This window comes from Patiria miniata, unplaced genomic scaffold (assembly GCF_015706575.1).
Source record: "Patiria miniata isolate m_02_andy unplaced genomic scaffold, ASM1570657v1 HiC_scaffold_23, whole genome shotgun sequence".
Taxonomy (NCBI): Eukaryota; Metazoa; Echinodermata; class Asteroidea; order Valvatida; family Asterinidae; genus Patiria; species Patiria miniata.
The window spans coordinates 7,558,053-7,581,981 of NW_024037062.1; the positions used below are offsets into that span (position 1 = coordinate 7,558,053).

At 38.8% G+C, this 23,929-nt stretch overlaps 2 protein-coding genes across 4 annotated transcripts; one reads left to right on the top strand and one right to left on the bottom strand.

The window, feature by feature from the left end:
- Positions 1-2,558: 2,558 nt before the first annotated feature.
- Positions 2,559-15,505, bottom strand: LOC119731467. 2 transcript variants are annotated; one of them, XM_038204649.1, is made up of 15 exons: positions 15,340-15,505; positions 13,873-13,943; positions 13,284-13,367; positions 12,227-12,349; positions 11,316-11,387; positions 10,737-10,820; positions 9,707-9,826; positions 8,955-9,053; positions 8,398-8,496; positions 7,359-7,478; positions 6,156-6,209; positions 5,636-5,734; positions 4,451-4,570; positions 3,572-3,673; positions 2,559-2,884 (listed from the first exon to the last, which is right to left on the bottom strand). In XM_038204649.1, exons 1-15 carry the CDS (start codon positions 15,374-15,376, stop codon positions 2,837-2,839), a joined length of 1,332 nt encoding a protein of 443 aa, XP_038060577.1. In that variant the 5' UTR covers positions 15,377-15,505; the 3' UTR covers positions 2,559-2,836. The 2 variants fall into 2 exon arrangements, with proteins under 2 accessions (XP_038060577.1, XP_038060574.1); XM_038204646.1 differs by having other exon boundaries at positions 10,737-10,826.
- Positions 15,506-15,593: 88 nt separating this feature from the next.
- On the top strand, positions 15,594-23,677 carry LOC119731468 (prosaposin-like). Of its 2 annotated transcripts, none has more exons than XM_038204650.1 (10): positions 15,594-15,752; positions 16,171-16,262; positions 17,773-17,807; positions 19,021-19,101; positions 19,259-19,372; positions 19,929-20,012; positions 20,656-20,745; positions 21,766-21,864; positions 22,889-22,975; positions 23,465-23,677. In XM_038204650.1, the coding sequence occupies exons 2-10, from the start codon at positions 16,226-16,228 to the stop codon at positions 23,480-23,482; spliced, it is 645 nt and encodes a 214-aa protein (XP_038060578.1). In that variant the 5' UTR covers positions 15,594-15,752; positions 16,171-16,225; the 3' UTR covers positions 23,483-23,677. The 2 variants fall into 2 exon arrangements, with proteins under 2 accessions (XP_038060578.1, XP_038060579.1); XM_038204651.1 differs by lacking the exon at positions 15,594-15,752 and adding an exon at positions 15,786-16,005.
- The last annotated feature ends 252 nt before the right edge of the window (positions 23,678-23,929 follow it).

Genomic DNA, 23,929 nt, shown 5'->3' on the forward strand with positions numbered 1-23,929 from the left:
CTTTATCGATACCGATGATGGGCGGGGACCAGCCTATTCCGCAAGAACGGAATTATTGAGTGACAACCAGTAATTAATTGGCTCAAAAACAAATTTGAACGTTAAACATTTGATATTCAGTCCACCACCGAGTTTACTTAAAATGTCTTGTGCTATTCGTCAACGGCCGGCTTACGGTAGCTACGATCACGACCATGGAACGGCCATTTTTGGGAGCTGTTTTAGGGAAAGAAATTAGGTAAGAATGGAAAATTGTAAAAACGGATCAACAGAACACTAAAATACAATTTAGGCGCTGGATTAAATTAAATAGTTGTTGTAAGAGTCTGCGTGTGATCATATCATTATTAAACTGACTGCCATGTTTATTGGATATCTAAATTTCCTCAAAGATGCCACGGTGCATCATGCAGTTTTACGATTGGCAGGTCTCAAATGCCAAGAAAGCACCCCCCCCCCCCCTTAAAAAACCCAAAACATCCTGGAAGCCATCTTGGATATCTCAATTTCACCTTAGGATTCCGAGATGGCATCATCCAGATCGGGCAAAAGCATATCTCGCAGGCCAAGAAAACATCAAGAAACCGGGCGTGAACGGTTAAACGGGGTTAATGTTAAAATCGGTATTTGGCAAATAGACTAATCAGGATTCGATTTGCTATCAATTTTTAATATGAAGTATATTTGCGTCCAATAGGTTGTCATTTTATGTTCTATTATTTATAATCATATTCATATACAGTGTAAGCCTATGTATAATTTGATCAGTGGAGTAACTGCAATTACCGTGTAGAGTCACCCACACACTTGGAACCATAGAAAACATGCTTATTTTCTTTGTGTTGTTTGATATTGGTATCGGGCAAGCTCGTGATACTCCTATTTTATATTCTGCTAATTGAATAGGTATATATTCCCAATTTATATTCTTCAAAATTATTTGGATAAAATGATACGGAATTAAAAAAATAAAAACAAAGATAACGTTGTTGGTCCCACGTTTTATTCGTTGTGCGATTTTACTAGTGCTTTTTTTTTTTTAATTGTCTTTATAATTAATAGAAATCACTGCTGTTCAGCTCAAACCTGATGTTTCTTTATTTAACAGAAATAACTAGAGTAGTATTACACTCTAACATAGGCGGATGGGGGGGGGGGGGCGACAGAGGCCATGTCCCCTCCCCTACAAAACGATTTCATTTTAATCGGAGAAGTGAAGACGCCTTTTCGTCTTTAGTTTTACGGAAATACATTAAAACATTGCGTATTTCCCTCGCATTAAGCCATCATCTACGAATACATTTTAATTTTAATATCACAATGTGGAAACAGCGCACGATACTATATACTTAATGCCCTTCCTTTTTTGAAACAAAAAATACTCGAGCCCTCGTCCCCCCCCCTAAAAAAAGTTGGTTCTGGATCCGCCCTTGAGGCTAGAATATCTCGCTGAAAACTCCTGCTACTACCATGCATTGAACACTGTTACTGATAGCGTCCCTTAAGGCACAAAGTGGCTCTTCTGTGCTGTGATACCAGGTTTAAGCACATGTACCATGTATATAATAGTTAATCATTAAACATCGAATTCCTAGTTACATATCGTCACCGACACCACGAAGTAACACTCTACCGTGTTAAAGCATATTTTTTTTCGATTTTCAGTTTTTTGAATTTTTAAACATTATTCATCAAGGCCTACCATTGCACGAAGTTTCAAAGCTTCAAGAGCTTTACTTTAATAATTACGCTAAGTATCCATGGCAACTTTTGCGCAAAAGTGACAATTTTCGTTTTCACGAAGTAACACTCAAGTTCCATTTTCCATTGCAATGCATGGCGCGCACTCTGCTCATAAGTGAGCAAAAACGTTTTCACGAAGTAACACTCTTCTTGTAACAAGTTGTATGAGCGCGCGCGCGCTGACCTGAAGTTGCACTTTCCTCGTGTTTTTTAAATACATTGAAGAGTGTTACTTCGTAAAAACAAAAATTTACAGTTTCGCAGCTTTTTCGGTTTCACGAACTAACACTCATCTTTTTTCTCTTATTTCTTGTTTATTTAATACACAAACGAGTGAAAAACAGCAGATTTAATAAATTCAATTCATCAAGTGTCCACAACGAGAAACCCAACTGAAAATACTCTGTCGTTTTGACGCAAAGTGTTGTTTTAGAAGGCGTTCAACTTTAGTTACCGTTTTCTCCGATTGCTAGTTTTTACTGGTATGTAGATGGGTGTTACTTCGTGGTGTCGGTGACGATTTAGTTAAATCAATAGCATAATCTTTGGATAGCACTGTGGTATGGACAAGAAGAATGTAAAAGTATATATGCTTACTTTTTTTCTAACTATAGGTAGGCCTAGCTATCAAAAACGACTTTGCTCTTGGAAAATATTAAACCCGTTACCTCAGGCTTAAAGGTTCTAAATCAAAACCTTTAAACCATGTTAATCAAAGATTGCGTGGAGCGGGACTTGAACCTGCCATCCCCCAAAACACCGTACTAGCGCTCTACGAGACGGTGTCAGGTCAACTCGCTAAGGGTCATGTGGGGCCAGACCCTTTGCCGGGTCAAAAAAGTGTCATTTTTGACTCAGAAAAGGTTCAGGCCCCACATGACCCTTTTCCGGGTCAAGTCTGACCCGGGACTTTTTAGAGTGCACCGACTCGCCCTTACTGATTGCTCTCTCAATAGAGGCGGTCTCACATTTCCATTTCATAACACTTAAAATACAATGCAAATACATTCGTCCGCGGTAGCTCCCTGATTACCTTAACACACTATAGTAAATATAACTTCACACTTGACATGTGCAACCCGTGCTGCCATTTTCATGCCTTGCGTCGGTTTAATTTCTGGGACATGGCGAGATCCTCTTGCTGCACAGAAACAATGCAAAAGGGAGAGGAAATAATAAATTAAACAATGGATGTACATTAAACCAAACATTGATGCTGCGTGCAGTACATTACCGAAGCATTTAAAACCCTCGATTAAAAATAAAGTGAAGCTGAAAATGGAACAGCCGTCACCATAATTCGACATCAAACATCGAATCAAAACCATAACGTCGAATCAAACCACTGATCAGGTTTTTGGTAGTTATAAGCTATTATACAACCCCTGAATAAATCCCCGTCATCTATAATTGGTTGGTCGTTGATCACATGTCATTGAATTATTCGTCCCAACCCACGACCCGGCCGCACCGCAAAAAATAGACGTTCTATTCCACGGTAATTAGATGTTCTATTGCACGGTTAATAGATGTTCTATTGCACGGTCGTGCGACCGTTAAAATGTCTCGCTGATGATCCATGTCTCACTAACATAACTAATTTACTGCAAAATGTCTCCCTAAGGTACCATTTTAATGTAATTGTACTTCATTCATTACATACTTTATGTATTACGGCAGAATGTCAAGGAAACTTGATTGATAAATGACAGAGTTAGGGTACATTATTTTTAGTTGCAACACAAAACCTATTATTTATGCCTTTACTCCGGAATATATCAAGGAGTCGAGGTTGATATTAAAGATAAATTTAAAAAATGACAACTACCTTTTCCATGCTAGCGGCCATGTTGCTGACAAGATTCGGCATATCAGCTGTTCTCTCTGCTGAGCAATATTTCAGCTGTGCACAGATTTCATTCGGATTAGCCTGCGAAGAAAGATTACAAAATCATGGTTACATTATTACTGTCTTCGCCTCAATGGTCCTAATGCAGCCATATATGGTTGCGAAGGGCGATTTCTAAAAGGTTACGTATTTTTTGAATGAAACTACAGTACACAGACATGGTCACGTTGGCGGGTGAAATCTTTGAGAATTAATATCTCCAGTTTGGAGGACCGTATCTTCATGCAACTTTCGGGATTTATTTCCCCTATAATGATCCAAGTATGGGCTAAAAGTTGTTGTGATATGTTCATTACTTTTCGTTGAAATCGGAAAAATAGGCCTCGCTACCTGCAATTTTGAAAATTGTAACACTGGCGTGCGCAATATCTATCAATCTTGTCAAGCCTCACTAATATTAATGAGGTTCCTACCATTACGGTGTCCAGTAAACAATGGGATAAGCCACTGAAAGTTCACTGAAAATATGTATCGATAGATTAACTGATACGAACTACTAACCAGGTTTAATAATGCACGGTTTAATGGAGTTTCCCAATAAGGTTTACAAACAGTTTTACTACTAAGGAATAAGGTTTACTTATTAATAAAATGTTTACTGTAATAAGCAGTGGTGTAGCCATGGGGGGGGGGGGGGCGTGGGGGGCCGTCCCCCATGAAACCTTGTCGCCCCCAGTCGCCCCCCCCCCCCCCACTGAGATTTTGAGTTTCTAAAAAAATTATCATTGAGCTACGCCACTGGTAATAAGGTTTACTAGTACGGTTTACTAATAATGTTGTTACTCGCTGTTCGTTTACCAGTGTAGACGGGAAGGTTTGTATCATAGTCGGAGTGTAGCTCTCCACTGCCTTCTTGCACCAGGAGGCAAGGGAACAAAAACCGTCGCAGGTTTTCTCCAGCTGCTTTGATATAGCCACCTGAATAAGAAATATCACAGTGATGAAAAATTGCAAGTGAAAGTGAGTAGCTGGGGGGGGGGGGGGGGGTTCGTTTTCCGAACCTTGCGTCAGGTGTCAGGATTTTTTTCCCCCTCCGACTTTGGACTCTTGGCACAATAAAGGTCCATGGACTTCGAAAGCATTCGATCCTGTAGGCTTACACTGATACCACAATTTAGGGTATTTTAATAAAGGTTTCACTTGACATTAAAGCTTCAAAACATGTCTTGAGCCAGAGATGGCGTCGAAGCTTCGTACGGGGCCGGGTTATAAAAAAAACACCGATTTGAAGAATCGTCGTGGCAATTGTCTTCAAACATCACCAGCGATAAAACCTCAGTTTAAAAGTTACAAATATTCGACAATGCCCTTTTGATGAGCCCCTTCTTTCTTTTCTTTTTTATATATAAAAAAGTGGATTTTATAAATCATATTGTTTGCCTTAAACCAGGGTTGTTAATAAAGATATTGTGTTCTACAGTTGTTGACAGTTGTTGAAACAAGTATTCTGTGTCATTTTCTTTCTTGTTCCAAACAGTCAGAATACATAATAAATTTGTTTTTTTTTTAACGAAACAGGTTTCAGGTCATTGCGTTTAAATGGTGATATTCTTTGAACGGATAAGGCAATTTCAGTATTTTTTTTCATCTAAAAAAGGTAGCTTTTGAAATTGGCTTTCTAGTCATTATTATTGCTGGTGCTACATATTTGTTTAAATATCAAATATATTTTAGGGGGTTTGGGTTCCGGTTTTTTTACTCACCCAGTATAACTGTCAGCTGTGCATTAGACTTGCACAATTCTCAACCTAGCCCATACATTTGACTTTGCTGGCCCCAGAGGGCCAGCCTATATATTTCTAACTGACGACTGACTGACCGACTGTCACTTGTAAATTAGACTTGGCCTAAAAACATGTCTCAGATGTCGACTTATAATAGATGGTTTGGGTTAAGATTTACCAGGCTTGCTTAGCGTTCGTTTTAAAAAAATTTTCAGCAAAAATAAACAACAGAAGACAAACAGAGAATAAACAAACTTACATCGATTTGGATGTCTCTTCCGATTCGCTGGCTGACATCCGTGAAGAAGGCTTTGCAACGCTCGCAGGGTGGCTGTTGATCTTGCAACTGAAGGCTTGTCTGCATTGAGAATTGGAAAATCAAATAAGATCTGTTGCATGAGACATGCTCGGAATTTTTGTGGTCTGAGTGTCAATATTCGCCTTACCGTATTTAAGAGACTATGTGCTGCATTTAAGAGACTATGTGCTGTACGTAAGCGTACCCTACTCAAAATTGTGACTTTTCTAACCATCTTTCTATCGCAACGAGCTCGAGGACTGTCGCGAGATCTGACGGGTTTTAACGAGATTTGATGTAGGGTGCCAGGTGTTGGCGATTAACATGCTAACGGTATAAGGTCCGTTATCATGCATTCAACCCATGAAGGTAAATCCGTTCAGCGCATTTTGTACTAGAGTTCAGAACTGTCGTTCATCCTTCTGTGTGGGATCCGTGTTTAAAACCAACCAATCATATTGATTCCCTTAACACACATTACCTCATAACCCGAAGTGGGGCAGTACTTGGCCTCTGGGCAAAAGAAGTACGGGTTCTGTTGAAGATTAAAAGCAAAAAAAGTAGCCACTCATAATTTACAATTCATAAATACCAAGGACAGCTTACAGTTCCTATTGGTCGAGAGTCCGACACGTGGCGGGTTTTAAACGGTTGATAAAGACCGACACAAATTTCCACAAGGTGGCGCTATTTATAAAATAATAATGTGAACGCCAAGTGTCCATTTATGGCATTTTGTCATGTTTATTCATGCAATGTTTTGATGTGAATTAATTCACTTTATTCACAGTTCTTTTTACAACTGCAACAATTATATCATTCTGAGGGGAGGAGCTGATCGAATGGCCCATACGCCATGGTTACAAGTTGTCTGAGTATCACCCGTTATCCACGGAGCCAGTCTCCTGTATAACGTCTGATATATTAAAGCATACAGATTTATGCGATCTCGCGCCTCAGCCAATCGGAGTCGACCTTACTAAATCGTGACGTCATTTCATTCCCAAATTAGGACAAAATGTTTGATTGGTCAATTTGAATGCAGTGTTTTGTAATACAACAACGGCCGGGCGCGTATCGTGTAAAATAAAACAGAGCGCGTGACCACATCCTTTGTTGCTGTGTCTAGGTTTTTTTAATCCGTGTCTATGACGCGTCAACGGGTGAATGACCGAAGACCCGACATGGAAAGCGCCCGCTGATTGGTCAAAATCTAGAGGTTAAGATGCGGTTGTCTTGCATAATTAATCAGCGAATCTGCTCATGGTCTATTACATAGACTAGGTTAGAAGTGTGTGGGAATATAGACATACTCCCTTCCCCTCACTTTGGGATTTAAGCCATGAAAAAAATAAACGAATTTCCCGTGCTCGCTTGCTTCGTATTTCGTCCGCCTCCTTTTTTTAATCATACGTTTGCAAAATATTTTGTCTTTTCATTTGTTTCCCTGCAAAACTGTATCTATGTATGTTGAGTAAAAATCCTGTAGAAAGAGTAACGGCTACTTGGACACAAAGGTATCAGCAAAAGAGTCAATAACACGGAAGAATCCATCCGCCATTTTTGAAAATCCGCCATCTTGGGGGAAAGGGGGCTTTCGGGATATCCTCCTTTTTTTCTCCAAAAAGCCAGGACGAGAAACTGTTCTATTTTACTTGGCCTTATAGCCCATGCAAAGCCTCACCAGTAGTGTTATGAGATCCGGCACCCACACTTTAGGAAAATCCTTCAGACCGTCTCGGCACATGTCGGCATCAGGGCCCGCCAAACTACAGACTTCAGACACCTTTGCTGCGATAAGAGGCTTGAAGAGTATATGGGGAAAACATAACATATTTTTTGGGGGTAATAATCTAATCTTATCATTAATGACAATGAAATTTTGCTGGTCCCTGAGAGCCAGCCTAGTTTTCTCTTTGTACCTATCTCACTTGACTTACTGACGCTGACTGGTGACTTTCACTGGTTGTAGGCTGGCGAGGAGAGCCAGTATACAAACAATGAATATTTATGAGTGCAATGGTAAGAATAATTTCATGAGGTGACAGATGAATGTTCCATTCCACGGGGCGATGCCGAGTGGAATGGAACATTCGTCTGTCACCGAATGAAATTATTCTTTACATTGCACGAATGTGAAACGTTCATTATTTGTTTTATAAAACCTGAATAAATCCTCGTCATCTGATTTGTTGATTTTGTGAACTCTGTATTACATCAATGTTCTACTTTTTACCGGTCCGATTTATTCGAAACTGTTCGACAAGTTCAGAACTAGCCAGCATATTCAATGTATTTCGGTCTAAACTATTCCACAACTAAGTTAATATCCAATTTATGTATTATAAAAACTGTTCTCGACAAGTTCAGAACATGTGATCAACGATCCACCAATCAGATGACGGGGATTTCCTCCGGTGTTTTATAAAAAAGTGCTATTGTATAGGACTATCCAGTTACGTAAATGAATGGGCTAAATCCGACCCATTGTGTATACCAGATTCCTGAAAAGACTTGCAGTGAATACAGCCATTCTGATTCAGCTGAATAGAAATTCGTGCTCTCTGACGTAGATTGGTCTGTTGACCAGCTTTCTAGACTTTCCTTGTCTTTTTTCCTTATTCAACCGCATATCAAATCCCCATTTTGGACACTTTCTACATTGCTGAAACTGCAATCATGCTACTTTACATAAATCAAAATGAATTTAAAAAAAGAGATACCATGAACGCAGTTACTCCTTTTTCCAACGCTTCGTAGACTTTCCCCATAAATTCCCGGCAGTCGGCGCAGGTTGGTGCAGTGTCTTCACTCATTGGACTCTAATATCAAAAAGACATTACTATTAAATAGAAATGGAAAACAGCTCATGCAATATGCATGCAAATTGCTCATGCAAATTGCCACTGGACAATGTTACTGTAGATGCGCGCGATATCAGGCCGTCGGTGCATGATGGTATGGAGTCTTTCACTCATCGAACTCTGGTGTGCGGATATTCGAAGACATTACCAATAGATATTGACCATCGTCTCATGCATTATGCATGAAGTGGCATGTGCTTTGCCATTGGTCAAAATAGATGCGCGTGTATACCAGCATACTTGCCTGCTTCCAGTAAAAACTCTTCGACAGGTACTGTTCAAAGGGGGGTTCAAAACTCGTCAGTTCTTGTTCACTTTTTTATGTCAAAGTCTTGGTACCAAACACTGACTAATCTAGTCACAGACTCACATGTGTGACTTTAACATATAGTATCGAGCATTTTATCAGATTTTACCTGGAATAATTTGACGACAAGCCCCTCATTTTCAATATCTCTCTTTTTCTCTGATGCGCTGCAGTATCCAAGCGCCTTGCATCCTGTGAGGTCATCAGGCTGAATAACCAATACAAACTCCACGGTTACTTTACAGAACGTCTTTTTAACAAATAGATGATTGATTGATTTCTTCATATGACACTTGCTTTACACAGTATCAAACAGTTGTGGCAGAATAGGCCCAACTATGTCAACATTTGTCGAGTTAAAAAGCTGCGTCTGTGTGTTAATTTGAAGCTTTGAAATACTGCCGACGGCGCTCAGAAATTATGATATAATCACTTGGACTAAACCAAATTCTTATTTTTCATTTTTTTCTAGGAATTAAGTGCCGACTCTTGTGAGCAAAATTGCTTCCTGGTGTCATTTTACTGTTGTCCGATATTTGAAAGAACTGTCCCACGACAAGCAAAACTAGAACCTGTACTATTACAAATACGCTCAATCTTTTATTCACCTGATTGATTATGATATATATATATATATTTATATTTCAAATTTATATTTAAAAAAAATGATTTTTTTTAAAACAACAATTCCCCACTTCCCCATCAATCGTGTACCTACCTGAGCTACATCATTGCAGTCATATACTACAACAATTAATGTATGCAAATATTTTAGACATAAAAGTCCACTAAGTTACGAAATGAGGAAGGAAAAAAATTAGAATGACATCATCCCCTTAAACTAAATAATTTTATGTTTACCGCTAAAACCGCCAATTTCCGCAGCATGACCGGGAAGAAATCTTTCACCATTTCGTAGCAGAAGAACCCGAGCGCGCAGAAGGAATCGCAAGCCTTGTGAAACTCATCGGCAACGGCTACCTGAAGAGAGTAAAGGTTATATACATGTATCTCATCTCTTTGCCAATCTTTCTTGCTATCTCGTCAGCTGGTGCTAATACAGTTCGGCCATAGTTTCTGTTACTTCTATAATATGGTGATTGACCTACTTATCATTCAATTCTTAATAATGTTGTTTATATTGCAACCAATAATTATTAACATATAGAGTTAGCATTCAATGAAAGATATTTTGGCAGAATTTCATAGGCGTAGCCAGCGGGGTCAGGGGGGTATTTATCCCCCCCCTCCCCCATATTTTGTAAAGACTGCCCTTTTTCATTGAAATGCCCTTTTTTTCATCCGCGCTTATCCCCCCAATATTTCAAAAAGTGCCCTTCTTTTGTTAACAAGTGCCTTTTTCTGAACAAGTGCCCTTTACAAAAAAAAGTCGTGCCCTTTTTTGGTGGCATCGCCGTTACGGGTACCTTTTGTTTGAATTCCGCACATGTATCGCCCTGAACAGCCCCATAGATTGTCCGTTAGTGTGCAATTTGAACAGTGCCCCCATCGACAACTGGTACTAGCCCCCCCCCCCCCAACTCACTACATGTATTTGATTTCATGAAGGCCAAGTGTCCGGAGAAAACCACGTGTCTACATTTCAGCACGGATGTGCAAGTGCCCTTTTCAATAAATGTTTACCCCCCACCCCAATCAAATTTGATCGACCTTGCTACGCCCCTGAATGTTGTATACTTACGTAATGTGGTAAACATTACCTTATCTACAAAGAACTAGTTGCCATTACTAAAGGCAAAGATGATCAAATAAAAAGTCTATCTTATATTTTATAAACATTGTATCATATAATATAAACCTTATAACCTATCAAATTATTCGTCATTTATAAAGATATGATTGCGAGATATTTTTTTTTAAAATAACGTACGTCTACTTCGCCATTTTTGATGACTTTCTGCCGGGCATCTCCGAAGAAATCCTGGCATTGAGTACACTCGTCATTCCCAGCAACCTGTTGCTAAATGTAGTAAACAATAAACACATCAGTTTAAAGTTGTTGTATACGTGCATTTTGGGTGTGGCACCTTGAAAAATATATTTTCAAATTGAAATGGTAATTTTCTAGCTTTACATTATGGACTTTCCAATGAGACATCGCACGAAAAAAATCAGCCCATGACAAGTAATCAATTAATTAATTTCAACTTTTGAATTGAGAGCGGGACGCTCCTAATTCATTCTGAATAGAGTGCGCAATTTTTGAACTTGGGCGCGCCATTGAAAACCAATTTTTAAAACTGTATAAAGGCCTGCAAAAAAAAAAACTCGAGCAATTTTTGTTTGTTACAAGAGCATATTCTTTTCAATTTCGTACGGAAAAGAAAATCGAAATTTTTGAAAAAGCACGTGTATACCAACTTCAACAAAATAGCAAAAAAATATTAATAATAATAATTAAAGTTCACTTTCAATTTATCTGATGATACATGCTATCAGTGTATCTTACCCCATCTGTCTCCAAGTTTTCGTGTGCTCCCTTGGGGCAGTACTCAGCCGCAGGGCAGAAGCCATAGGGATTCTGAGAATATTAAAACAATTGTCACGATGATGGTTATTGCCAGTACAATCTCACTCATCTATCTTCAAACATTATTTGAAAAACCTAGAAATTGAAAACAAATCATGCCAACATCAAAAAAGAAAAACCTTCTTTTATGTTAACGATTGATATGATGCAGGACACTCAAGCAGTTGAAACATGTGCTGCATTTTTTCGCTCGTACCCCCGCCCTGCAAACAGGGCGCTGGGAAGGGCTGATGAGCTTCACAGAATCTTGTGAAGGAAGTGGCGAGGGCATTCTGAGTAACTCATCAGGAGTTACCCAGGACATCTGATCAGCCAGAGTTAAAAACCAATTCCCTACTTCACAACTTCTCAAGGATTGTTTTTTTTCTGCACACATAAATTACAAATTACAGACTGGTGAGGTAGCTCATAAAATGGTGGACGAAGTTGTTAGAAAAAGTCAAACTAACCGGCTAAGGGACACCCAACTGCCAAATATTTAAGATGGGTACACATGTATTTTGAAGCGCTTTTAACTAACATAGAACACAGTTTACATATATATCATTACACCTGATCATTTGGCCCACAAACATTTCTTTAATATGTCATCTAGGCACTGTAGGAAGTATACAGGTCAATGCGATCAAACATATTACAAGCGCCAAGTTACTCCTGGGTGGGGAGAAGCAATTAATGGCAAAAGGTCTTGCCCAGTGACACACATACACAAGCGTAACAAAGAGTTATACGGTTATTAGTTTCTAAGAAAGATATCCTTCTCTTCAACAAAACATGACATTTCGAAATCCATATATGATCACCCAATTTATGAAACCGATTCTACTTACCAGTATTTCCCGCAATTTCTTGATGATAAAGTCGGGGAAATCGTCGATAGCGTCCTTACACATGCTGCTGTCCTTGCCCGCACTCGTCTTGCAGATATCTTCGATGATTTTGATAATGTCAGGCTTGAAGATAAATTTTTAGAAAAAAAGATACTTTACATTTTGCAAATATCGACACTGTAGACTGTATGTCAAAGTCCTCATTAGCCGGTAACAGAGAAAGTGTCAAATGTGTGATTGGACTAGCCTAAACATAGAGGTATGTCCTGTAGATGATTTACAAGAAGTGTCATGAATTTTATAATTGATTTCGTATATATTCGTCATAATTGTTATGATGTAATGCTGGTTATCGTACAACATGCTTACTGGTTCCCGATATGTAGTCGGATACTGATATTGACATTGTACAAGCAATAGTTTTTAACTACTTAATTAGTTGCAAGGACTATATCTTACTTGCGTAGTAATGTGAACCCATTAGCGTGCAGTGATCAATTACAATTGAGTATAATTAATTAAGAATGGACGTGTAATGTAATAATATTTGCTCAATATATTGCTAAAACAGGGTTATTTTACATTGCTGTTTTAATAGGGTTTAGATAATGTTACAGTCAGTATCCGAATACACTAAAGCAGAGGTGGCAATTTGTTGTCAACATTGGAGGGACGAGAGAGCAGCTTGGAAGTTCGAAAAGCGAGACTGGACACCACCTAACTATAGAGGGCGCTGTTCATATATGTACACGTGCAATTTCCGTTAAAATGCATGCTGGTGCACAAGCAATATCTTACAGTTATCAAATGAAAAAAAAGCGTGCACATTTAAATTGGGTCAAAATATATACGCACTTGTGAAACATTATTGGGGGAGGGGGTGGAGACCACGCCATTAACGTCCCCCTCATAAAAATGATTGGGGGAAATCCCCCGGCATCCCTGGGGATGCCGCCCATGTATATTTCGAGATCGCTTGACCAGTTCAATTTATTCATCAATAATGATGATACACAAAAATGGTATTTTTTTTTCGAGATAACTGTGGCTTGCATACCTTTAGAGTTTTCAGATGTAATTCGATTGCCTCGTAGAACTTTCCCATGTATTTTTTGCACGTAGTGCAATTGATTGCAGTGGCCTGTATGCATAACGAAGCGAAACAAAAACTGTTATTTAAAAGCTGAAAAATAATGACAAAGCTCACAATAATTTAAGACGTGTGTGGAGTCGATGTAACAATCTGTAGTTGAATTGAACATAAGGACAATTTGAAAACAAAAACATATCTGAAATATAATTTTCTTGCATTCTGTTTTCATATGTGCAAAGCTTGTGCATGCATTTTGCGAATCTCCTTCGTTCAAAAATGACATACAAAGAACACATTTTAAATGTTGGTTAAATCAGGGAACGAATTTAACATAACGTTAGTGTGAATTTCATGAAGCACATAAGTTAAATAGAAAACTTCGATTTTTCAATCTTTTGTTAAATATCTAATAAGTATAATTATGATACACTGTAGTGATGTTTTTGAATATTAATTTGCAGAGGAACTTTATACAGCAGTCATTAAATTGAAATTTGGAAAAAAAAATAGAAATGACTTGTCAAGTTGGAAGATAAATAACTACATTTGTTACCTCCATGTCGCTTCTGCCTTTATGGACGGGTCCATTTTGCACGAGGTGAAGCGACAGCGCGACTTGGATAACTGCAAATGAACGTCATGTGAAAGTAAATGATTTTGATGACGGAAAAAGAATAGAACAGTCTAACCTTTGACCTTTTTTTACCCTATATGCCTGATTGCTTTTCTCAACGATCTCTGGCAAGTGCGTTATAAATAAGGGAAAGGAAGGAGTTCCATTCCTGGACATCACTTGACACCATGTGCACAAACCCAATGTGACTGGTCTGAAAAATTCCAAGTGTTTTCTCAGTGCTTCAATATTTTCCCTGCTAAATTTGACTTTTTAGGACAAGTTATGGCTTTCTGATGGCTGATAGGTCAATGCAGGGAAACATCTAGTGATGGTCATGTATGGAATTCTTTCCAGGAAAAAAAATGTAATTTCAGTTCGTTCAGTGGATCATTCAGGATTTTTTTTTTATGGGGGGGGGGGGTAATGAGGTCATGAAGTCAGTAGGCCTACACACGGAAACGCGAACTAAATAATTGAGATTTTGCAATGACGTTAAAGGTTGAGGAATCGTCAGGAAAGTGTGGTTTTTGCGAGGTCCCAAAGGGCCAGCCCCAGACAGGGCTCTGGAGTGCTCTGAAACATGCAGAACTAAATCAGGCTCACCTAACTCACACTTAAGCCAGCAAATTTCTCCCAAAATTCCACTGGGGCAAAGAAAAGGTACTCAGTATTTCACCAACCAAGATTGCAGACTCAATTCAATTTCTAAAGGAGACTTTACTTCAATATTTTGCACATGAGAGGAAGTCAAGTGATTTCAAAATGGGGCTAAATACTAAACTGGCACATGTCCAACCATGGTCCAACTATTTGAAAAGACCGACCTCTTCATTCAGTGTCAATAGTCAGGTGGCTTGACTATGGAGAAATGTGTAGTAAATTGAGACTACATGTAGTTCCCGGTTCATGTGCCACATGTTGGCATGGTTGATTGATGCAGTACTATAGCTGTGTTGGACTGGTTTTTTCAGGTGCCAGTCTGATTTCTTGTTTTTGCATGTTTTCAATACCTTAGGTTTTGGGACTCTCATACACAGTATTGAGAGTCCCAAATTTTCGGACTAGGCCAGCCCGCACTCTTCGTTGTACCTATCTCACTGACTGACTGACTGACTGACTGACTCCCCGACTGACTGACTCCCCTTTGCTTGTGATTTAGATTTGCTTATAATTAAGTCTCACCTCGGCCTAAAAATTTGACTTAATACTATAGCTAGACCCCTGTAGACTAAAATGTGCTGAGACCATGCAGTTTGACTAGCCTAGCCTGCCTATTCTTATTTTACCAGTATTAGGCCTAATACGTAAAAAAAAAAAAAAACCACGTAAAAAAATAACCACCCAAACTACCCCTTTCAATCGGCCCTTGTTGTTTATTGAAGGAGTTTGAATTATTGTACTTACTGGCCAGCAGAATGAAAACAGATGTTAGCAACTTCATTGTGATATGTTGTAACGTTTGTAGCTATGCCAGCGGATACGCCATAGGCAAAACGCTTGAAACCTCCTTTGCACAAAATGGCATGCGATTTGTATTGCCGGGCTATCATCATGTAGCATTTTTGAATATAAAAAAGAAGCTCGATTGTTGGGAATTTAACAGATCGATGAACAACAATGAACACGTCTGGTGGTTGTCCTAGCCTGGTATTTCCTTTGGTTGTGTTATAGGAATGTGTGCAGTTTGATCAAGGTTATGTCTCTGTAGCCGGGAACCTAAAGTGGGCCTAAAAGTATTGCATCAAAGCCCAGAATGACGGTCGTATGCGGTCGTATGCAGTTGTTGTCCTTGAGAAAACAAATATCCCAGTTTTATGGTGAGAACTTTGAGTGTTGCACCAAATTAATGTATCAAATTGTAAACTGAGGGGAAATCCAGTTGTATGTTCTTTGTTTTGTGGTCGCAACGCAGGTTACGAAAGTGATAAAACTGAGTTGTACAGTCACGCTGTGTGAACTCTAATAGTTCGAAAGAAACAATAGTAGCCTAGCCTGTGCACATGGAACCAATGATTTTGCGGGTCGGAAACAGAAGTGAAACTGAATGTGTATTGGACATAGTGTCAAAGGGTATACATTGTACATGTATATACATGCTGTTGTTTATGGAAAATCCTGTATATTTCCGTCTTGCATAAGTACAACCGTACATGCACAGTTCAAGTACATCTACATTAATGCTTTACTTTGGATCGGAACAAGTTTCGTTATATCTGAATTTCTCTCTTGCTGCAGTTTAAGTAACTTCAAGCAGTGTGGGACGGCGTGAGGCTGAGAAGTGCTATTCAACATGCAGTCATCGCTTCTCACGGTTATTCTTCTAACAGGTATTTGTGTGATATCCTGTAGTCCGACCATATGGGACTCTCAAAAGTGTGTGTGAAAGTCCCAAAACTTATAGTACTGAAACATGCAATACAAGATAATAGACTGACATCTGAAACAACTAGTCCAACAAACCTTCGGTACTGCATCAATCAACTGTCACTGACTGTGCTTAAAGAAATATCTAGGATGTCGGGTACAAGGTCACTATTTCTACACATTTCTCCATTGTCGGGCATATCAGACTAATGACAATGAATGAAGAAGTCAGTCTTGTCAAACAGTTGGACCATGGATGGACATGTACAAGTCTAGTCTTTAGCCTCATTTTGAAGTCACTTGACTTTCCTCTCGTGTGCAAGTCACTGCCAAATATTGAAGAAAAGTCTCCTTTAAAAATTGAATTGAGTTTCAAACTTGGTTGGTGAAATACTGAGGACCTTTCCTTTGCCCTTTGAAAGTTTTGGAGAAATTTGCTGGCTAAATAGTGAGTAAAGTTGGCTTGATCTTCTTTTGCATCGTTTTGAGCACTTAAGATACCAGTCTGGATATGTGGGCCTAGATATTTACTTACTGTGTGTATATAGGGGACTTGTCTGGGAGAAAGACTAGCAACTGAACCGTTTTAGAAATCATTGAAAACAGTAACACAACGATATACGTTCTAGTTCACCGGGTACAAGTTATATTCAGAACTTTGTAGACACTTTTGACCACAGAATATTACAAAATATGTTTTAATCATAAGAGCTGTTTGGTTGCACCTCTGTGGCAATTGTCGTCATGAATGTTAAGAATTTCATTTGTTATAAATTCATGTCTTTGTGTTGTTCACTTTCTGTTAGTGGGCAGCATGTAGGTAATTACAGGCCTATACTTAGGTCTAACTGGTCTTCCGTAATAATGAAACGTACCCTTTGATAAAATGCATTGTTCAGCATCCCCTCATATTATGCTTCAGTTTCGCTTTTCCAAAAGGTCATCAGGGCAATTTCAGAGTAAATACACGTGAAAAAGTGTTTTTGAAATTGTATACTTGTACATTCATCGTCTAGTACTGATCGAGGAGATTACAGACTAGGAGGTTTGCATCATTTCTTAGAATCATTAATTAGATTTCATGGTTTTAATCGGCTAAATAGGTCATACACGGACATCACTGTTTGTTCCATATTGCTAGAATTGCCAATAAGGCCATTTTACCTTGTAATGTTGATGTAATTGCCGAATCCCCTACATGTATGTTAGCAAATTGTGAAGTTTGTACAGCCTGTTGGATTAGTTGGGAATGTTTAAATGCTGTTCATCAATCCTTCATTAAGATGTAGAATGGGAATCAGTGTCGGAAATGTTTGATATTTTGCATTGTAACGACAAAAGAAACTCTTGGCAAGAAATTTCTTTTGTGAGTTTGTGTGGTTATGAAAAATTGTTGGAAATTCTAAAAGGTCCCTCCTCATCAGAAGACCTTTCATCATTTTTATCAAACGAGGTGTTCTTTTCTGGTTTCAGGAGTTTTGATCGCCCTTCCTCACATTGCTCTATCGGTGAGTTGACCAATTCATTGTCTTAAGGTTTAAGAGGTTTAATTAGAAAATCAGATACAATGTTCAGAGGGATTACAAAATGCTTTAGCTTGAATTTTAACTGTAATTTTAACATCTAGGAAAAATAGGCATAATCCACTTCAACGCTGCATCCCGAGCTTCAACTTTTTTTGGCCCACAGTCGCTCGTCTAAACTTTTCCGTGCATTATGCGCATGACACGTGCACACATGACGTGTTTTTTTGTTCATTAATTAAAAAAAAAAAATTGGGGGGGGGGGGGGTTAACCCATGACTTTTGGGAGTAAATTCCATCCAAAGATGATCGCCCCTAAAAGTTGTCTGAATCCCATTGCCACTTTGGGGGAAAAAATATGCCGGCGCGTCATTGGATGATTTTTGTTTACCCGATGGATAGGGGTCAACGCGTTCCCAGCTGCATTGGACAACTGTTACCTTTTCACACAAGATGTATGTGCATTGTTAATAGCTTCCCTGGTACCCATCCTCTCTCCTATAGTAAGCTACCCAGAATGCATTGCGTTTCCATTCTGATTTTTGCATTGCGTTTCCATACTGGTTTTTTGTACGAGCGATCAGCCCTCAGGATGCAGGACAATAAAAAGGCCCAAAAATGCCTTCGAGAGCCAAATCAAGATTATTTTGACGCCCTCATTTGTTTCAAGCATTTTGTCTGCCATGAATTCGAATGTTTGTAAAATAAGGATTGCAGCCGTGATAAGGACTGCGACATTGTATTTCTGTGAAATTTGGATGAAAATAGGTCGTACAGTTGCTCTATTTTGCAATGGAGCGAAGGCTTCATTTTTCAAAATAGCGATTGGCTTCAGGACTACTTTTACAGAAAATGAAAGATGGTGAAATAGGCTTTTATTTAATGGGTGTCTCAAACACCTTGGAGAGTTGCGAGTATTTTTCCGTATCTTGAGAAGTGGCGCGGTATTTACCATTGAGGTCTAGGGAAGGATATTTAATGGTCTGCAACCCTCATGAGAAAAGTACACTGGTTTACAGCAAGTGACCTACCCACGATTTTTTCACAATATTTATGTGAGAGAGCGACCTTGGATGGGGTCGTGGAACGAGCCAAGTCTGGTTAGATGCTCATCTGATTGAGGTCACGTACAAGATGAAGTCAGGTTTGAATAGATTCATCCCAGTATAAATTCTTCATTGTTTTGTCATTCCCTTAGAAATCTGATCAGGAGATATGCGAAGACTGTAAGGCTTTCATGACGGATGTTTCCAAGATGCTTCGAAACGAAACAGACCAGGTATTGAAAATTTAATAGGGAGTAAGATGATATACTTTTATGAAAATGCCTATATAAAAAAATACCTTAATCTTGTGGAACTCACATCCTAATGGAAAATCGGTGCTTACTCATGCCTCAACATGTATTAGTTTTGAACTAATTGATTTTTTTTCAGGAAATAATAGTGAAAAAAGTTGAAGGGATGTGTCATATCTTTGGATCTGAATACTGCGCAGAACTTGTAGATGAATACGGGCCAATTGCCTTGTCTTATTTGTCGGACTACTTTGTAAGTAGACTCTAAATATTCACTACCTAGCCCAACCCAACCCAGCTCCACCCAGCCCAGCCCAGCCCAACCTAACCCAATCCAACCCAACCTAACCCAATCCAACCCAACCCAATCCAATCCAACCCACCCCAAGTGTGTAAACACCTTCAATCGTGGACCCTCTATCTTTGGTTTTTAGTAAGACCTCTCATATGTTTTGTACAGGATCGTCGATTGTGGACCTTCGGGAATTGTGGACCATATTGTCTTCTATTGTTTAACGGTCCCGTATTGAATGCCTATGTTAACCCAATCCAACCCAACCCAACCCAACCCAACCCAACCCAACCCACGGCCACGGCCACGCAAACCAACGCAACCCAACGCAACCCAACGCAACCCAACCCAACCCAACGCAACCCAACCCAATCCAACCCAACCCAACCCAACCCAACCCAACCAAACCCAACCAAACCCAACCCATCCCAACCTAACCCAACCCAACCTAACTAAACCAAGCTCAACCCAAACCAATTAACCGCTTGAACTTCAAAAGCTAATATTCTTCCCTCAGGTGCCGGGAAGTGTCTGCTCTGGTTTGGACTTATGTCCAAGGAAAAAACGTATGTCCGGAGCGGAACACCATCAGTTGAACAAAGTAGGATATCTTTCATTTCTTAGAAAAGCAATTTCACGGAATTATAAACCTCGTTGATAAAAAAAAAAAACAACCTCAAAATGAAACAGGTTTATCATGCCGTAGCTTATTATCTGTATTTTGTTGAAACAAAGTTTATTTATTTCTAACAATGTTTACCAGATCAGCTGCTTACTTTTCACTGAAATATTACTTTATGAGTACCCTCCCCCCCCCAAAAAAAAAATCCAAATTGTCTGAGTAGGTCGTCGCCGTGGTGTTTGAAGCCGATTTCGACTACAGCAAAAATTAAGTTGGATGAAGATATTCTTTTCTAATTCATTGTACATGTAGTACATGTAACTATAAACTGATATGTGTTATCCAAATTAAAAGCCACTGTATGATTATAACCATTATGCACGTTGTGAATTGTCCAAAATATACGCCAGACGCCGTGGAACTGTCGAGAAATCAGATATTTAAATCATACCAAGTTACTTTGTCGAATCGAATATAATAGATACAGTGGCTCGTGAGATAAACGAGTGGTTTACTTAGATGTTTCTCAAAGCAAGCGGAGACATAAAGCAATGTTAGTTTATTTCGTCCTGCACTTCAAGCACGTTACTATTATTAACAATTCATTTATACTCATTTTCAGCCGCCAGTGAGGGACAATGGTAACTCCTGTGCCGACTGTATAACTTTCCTGGGCGATTTGTCCGACATGTTGCACAACAAAACCAATCAGGTATACTATGCATTGTTTACTTTTCCAAACATCTCAGGGTGAGTCAAAAAGAGAATGACCGAATTAAAGTAAAAAATACATGCTATTGACTAGCAACTGTGAACAATCATGTTATTTGCATACTTCGTTCCCAAGTTACCTCTATTTTAATATGAAGATCACACAGTTCAGCTGTCCACCACTGCTCATCTCTCTGCAAAGTGATGAATGCCAATTAAATGCAATGAAACATTGACGTTTTCCCACCTCGATGAATGGAGAGCTTGCAAAGAAAAACATACCAAAATCGCCATTATTATTTCAGGAAAGAATAGATGTCTAATGTTTTTCCTCATTTTCAAAACATAAAATCTGACGTTGGAAAAAACTGTTTCAGTCTAATGATTAAAATTGTATTGTATCTGAATGCTTGTGTGTAATCTATAATTCTCACTCGGTTTAATAGCTTCCAATGGCATTCCTTGGACCGCTGTAAAAATGGGTTCTTTTGGTAAAATGTGTACAATTAACATCTGAAAGCATGGATCAATTTCAGTAATTCTTTTTTGAGATGAGTAGTAGAACATGCTCGTTTAAAATATACTTTATTGGTGTTTCAAATTTGATTACTTTTAAAGAAAAAAATCATTAAGTCGGGTCACTTTCTTTTTGATTCACCCTGTATATATACCGTGCTTGCTTTCATTTCTAGAGATCAATGGATTAAAAAAAAAATGAATTGTAGACGTGCCGATACAAAGCGTCGATCTCCGTATACGTATATCAGATTTATTGGACTGATAAAATGTGTTAATAACATAAATTTATGAAAACAAAACATATTAGCACTTAATTAATTATGTCCAAGTTATTAAACACGAATTATGAATTCAGATCCCCATTGCATCTTTGAAATACCGTTTGATTGAACAGTATACGATTGCCACACTTATAACTCATGCGCCAAGTATATATTTGAATATGTCTTTCATCCAACTCCTTTTCTAAAATCGAAGTTTATTTGTATCCCTCCAAATGTAGAACATAATCCGTGGCAAGCTACATCAGATTTGTAATCTCCTCGGCATCGATTGTAGCGACTTCAAGATTGATATTGCCCTGATCTGGTTGCAGAACCTTGTGAGTACAGTCGAGCACGTTTATAAGGAGCACAGTTGCAAAGAGAACACGGTTACCATGAGCATTATTTCGTCAGTCCCGACCAAAATGTACACATTTCTATTGTATGTATTTGAATCAAACGTCATTTGAAACAAAGCGTGGCCTACTGATTAGGGGTTGTGACTCATGCAACTAGACTGCGTCTTGAACGAGATTCTGACCATTCAGCGGGCGTCTTCATTCTTTGGCAACCCGTTGTGGAATTCCAAAAACATGGCAGCAAAATTGACCAATCAACAGCAGTGACTGCTTAGTCGTAAAGTTAGTCCACCTTTTTGATCGGAATGACGTCACAATTTATAGAGGCGACTCCGATTGGCTGGCGCGCGGGGTCGCATGTAGCAGACGTAGCAGACAACGGGTGATACTCAGACTACATGTAGCTAGGGAGTAACCTCTGATTGACTGGCATCCCATCCAGGGGGAATAGAAATGTTCTCGATATAAACACCTGCCAAATAAACCATCGCAATAGGGACAAACATTATTGCAACTACTTTGTAATTTTACACGTCTGATGAAGTACGTCACTCAAGGGTGACAATTTTATGAGTCCTTTTTGTAAATTTAAATTAGCATGTTGTGAAGGTTAACTTCTTAACGAAATGAGGAATTGGTGTTGTTTACCGATTTTAAAATGGTTTTAATAGCAGAGAAGGTTTCCTATAGCTTTTCCAACACATCCCATGGGATCTCTAAGATACAGTTATATGGGCAAATATGTATTTTGGGATCCTATAGGAACCTGTTGGAGATGACGAAAACCCGTAGGATCCTAAAGGTTTCCCATAACAAATCTTGGACAATTCTCCCTTCATTTGAAAAGAGTTGTGCGATATTCTGATGTACGAACATAATGGAGAATTTTAACAAGAAGCATGTGTTTAAATTGCAATTTGATGAACCTCATAAGCAATATGAAACGTTCAACTCTCAATATCGTCCAACGAATAAAGCAACATTTTCGATCTTTCTCTCCTAGTTGCCGAGGTCGATCTGCAAAAAGATGTCCTTTTGTCCTAAACAATCAGAATTTTCTGAGAAAGAGCATCTTTCATCCAAAAATCAAGTAAGTTATCATCTACACGCTGCTTACAAAGTCGATTCTCTGGTCTATGGGGGGGGGGGGGCGCTGTCCACTGAATTTTTAGACTGGTATCCGGTCGCGTTATCATTCTGTCTTAAATCTGTGGGCGTAGGCACAAGTCCAAATGAACGTTTTTGAAATATGAAGAAGATATCATTTTTTATGTGCAGCCTGAACACCTGTGAGAGTTCTGAGTATTTTTAACAGAATTTTGAAATGGTGTGCACCCGGATACACGACATGTATGGGGGGGGGGGGGGGGAGTGTGTCACACTCCCTTCAATCTTCGTATATTATAGCTTATAATGCAGATTTCAACACTATCAGTAGTAGGTATAATTAATGCAAGGTGAATTTTGTTTAAACAAGGCAGATTCGCTAATAACACCTGCCTCCAATTGATTGAGGGGCATTCACACTTGCAATTGATAAAAAAATAGTCCATGTTTTTGTTTTGTTTGTTTCTTACAGAATCCCAGCTTGTTATAGGTTGCCACCAAGAAGGCCTACATTCCGTTCTTCGTCCATTCTTATTGACATCAAAACATATACAAACGAGAAAAAAAAGCTGTCAAATACTTTGGTTTTACCTGTATTTTCATTGTCCTAAAAGCAGTGCTCTTCAAATACTAATAAGAAACTCGTAAGTCTGAACAAAGAAGATGAATTCAAACAAAGATAAAATGTAATGGCTGTTTCTTTGCCAGTCAACTTATAATAGAATGGATGAAACAGGTTTAAAGAGTTTGACAGAACAAAACAATCTGAGAAAGGTACAACAGGACTTGCAGATTAAAGGGAATATGCAACATTTGCAAACATCCAAAAACAAAACTATCAAATTATTATGAAATACCTTACTGAATTGTTAGTGAATGACAGTCGAAAATATCCTGTAAAATCATGGCACCTGGTGTGCTGTTTTTTTCGAGAAAA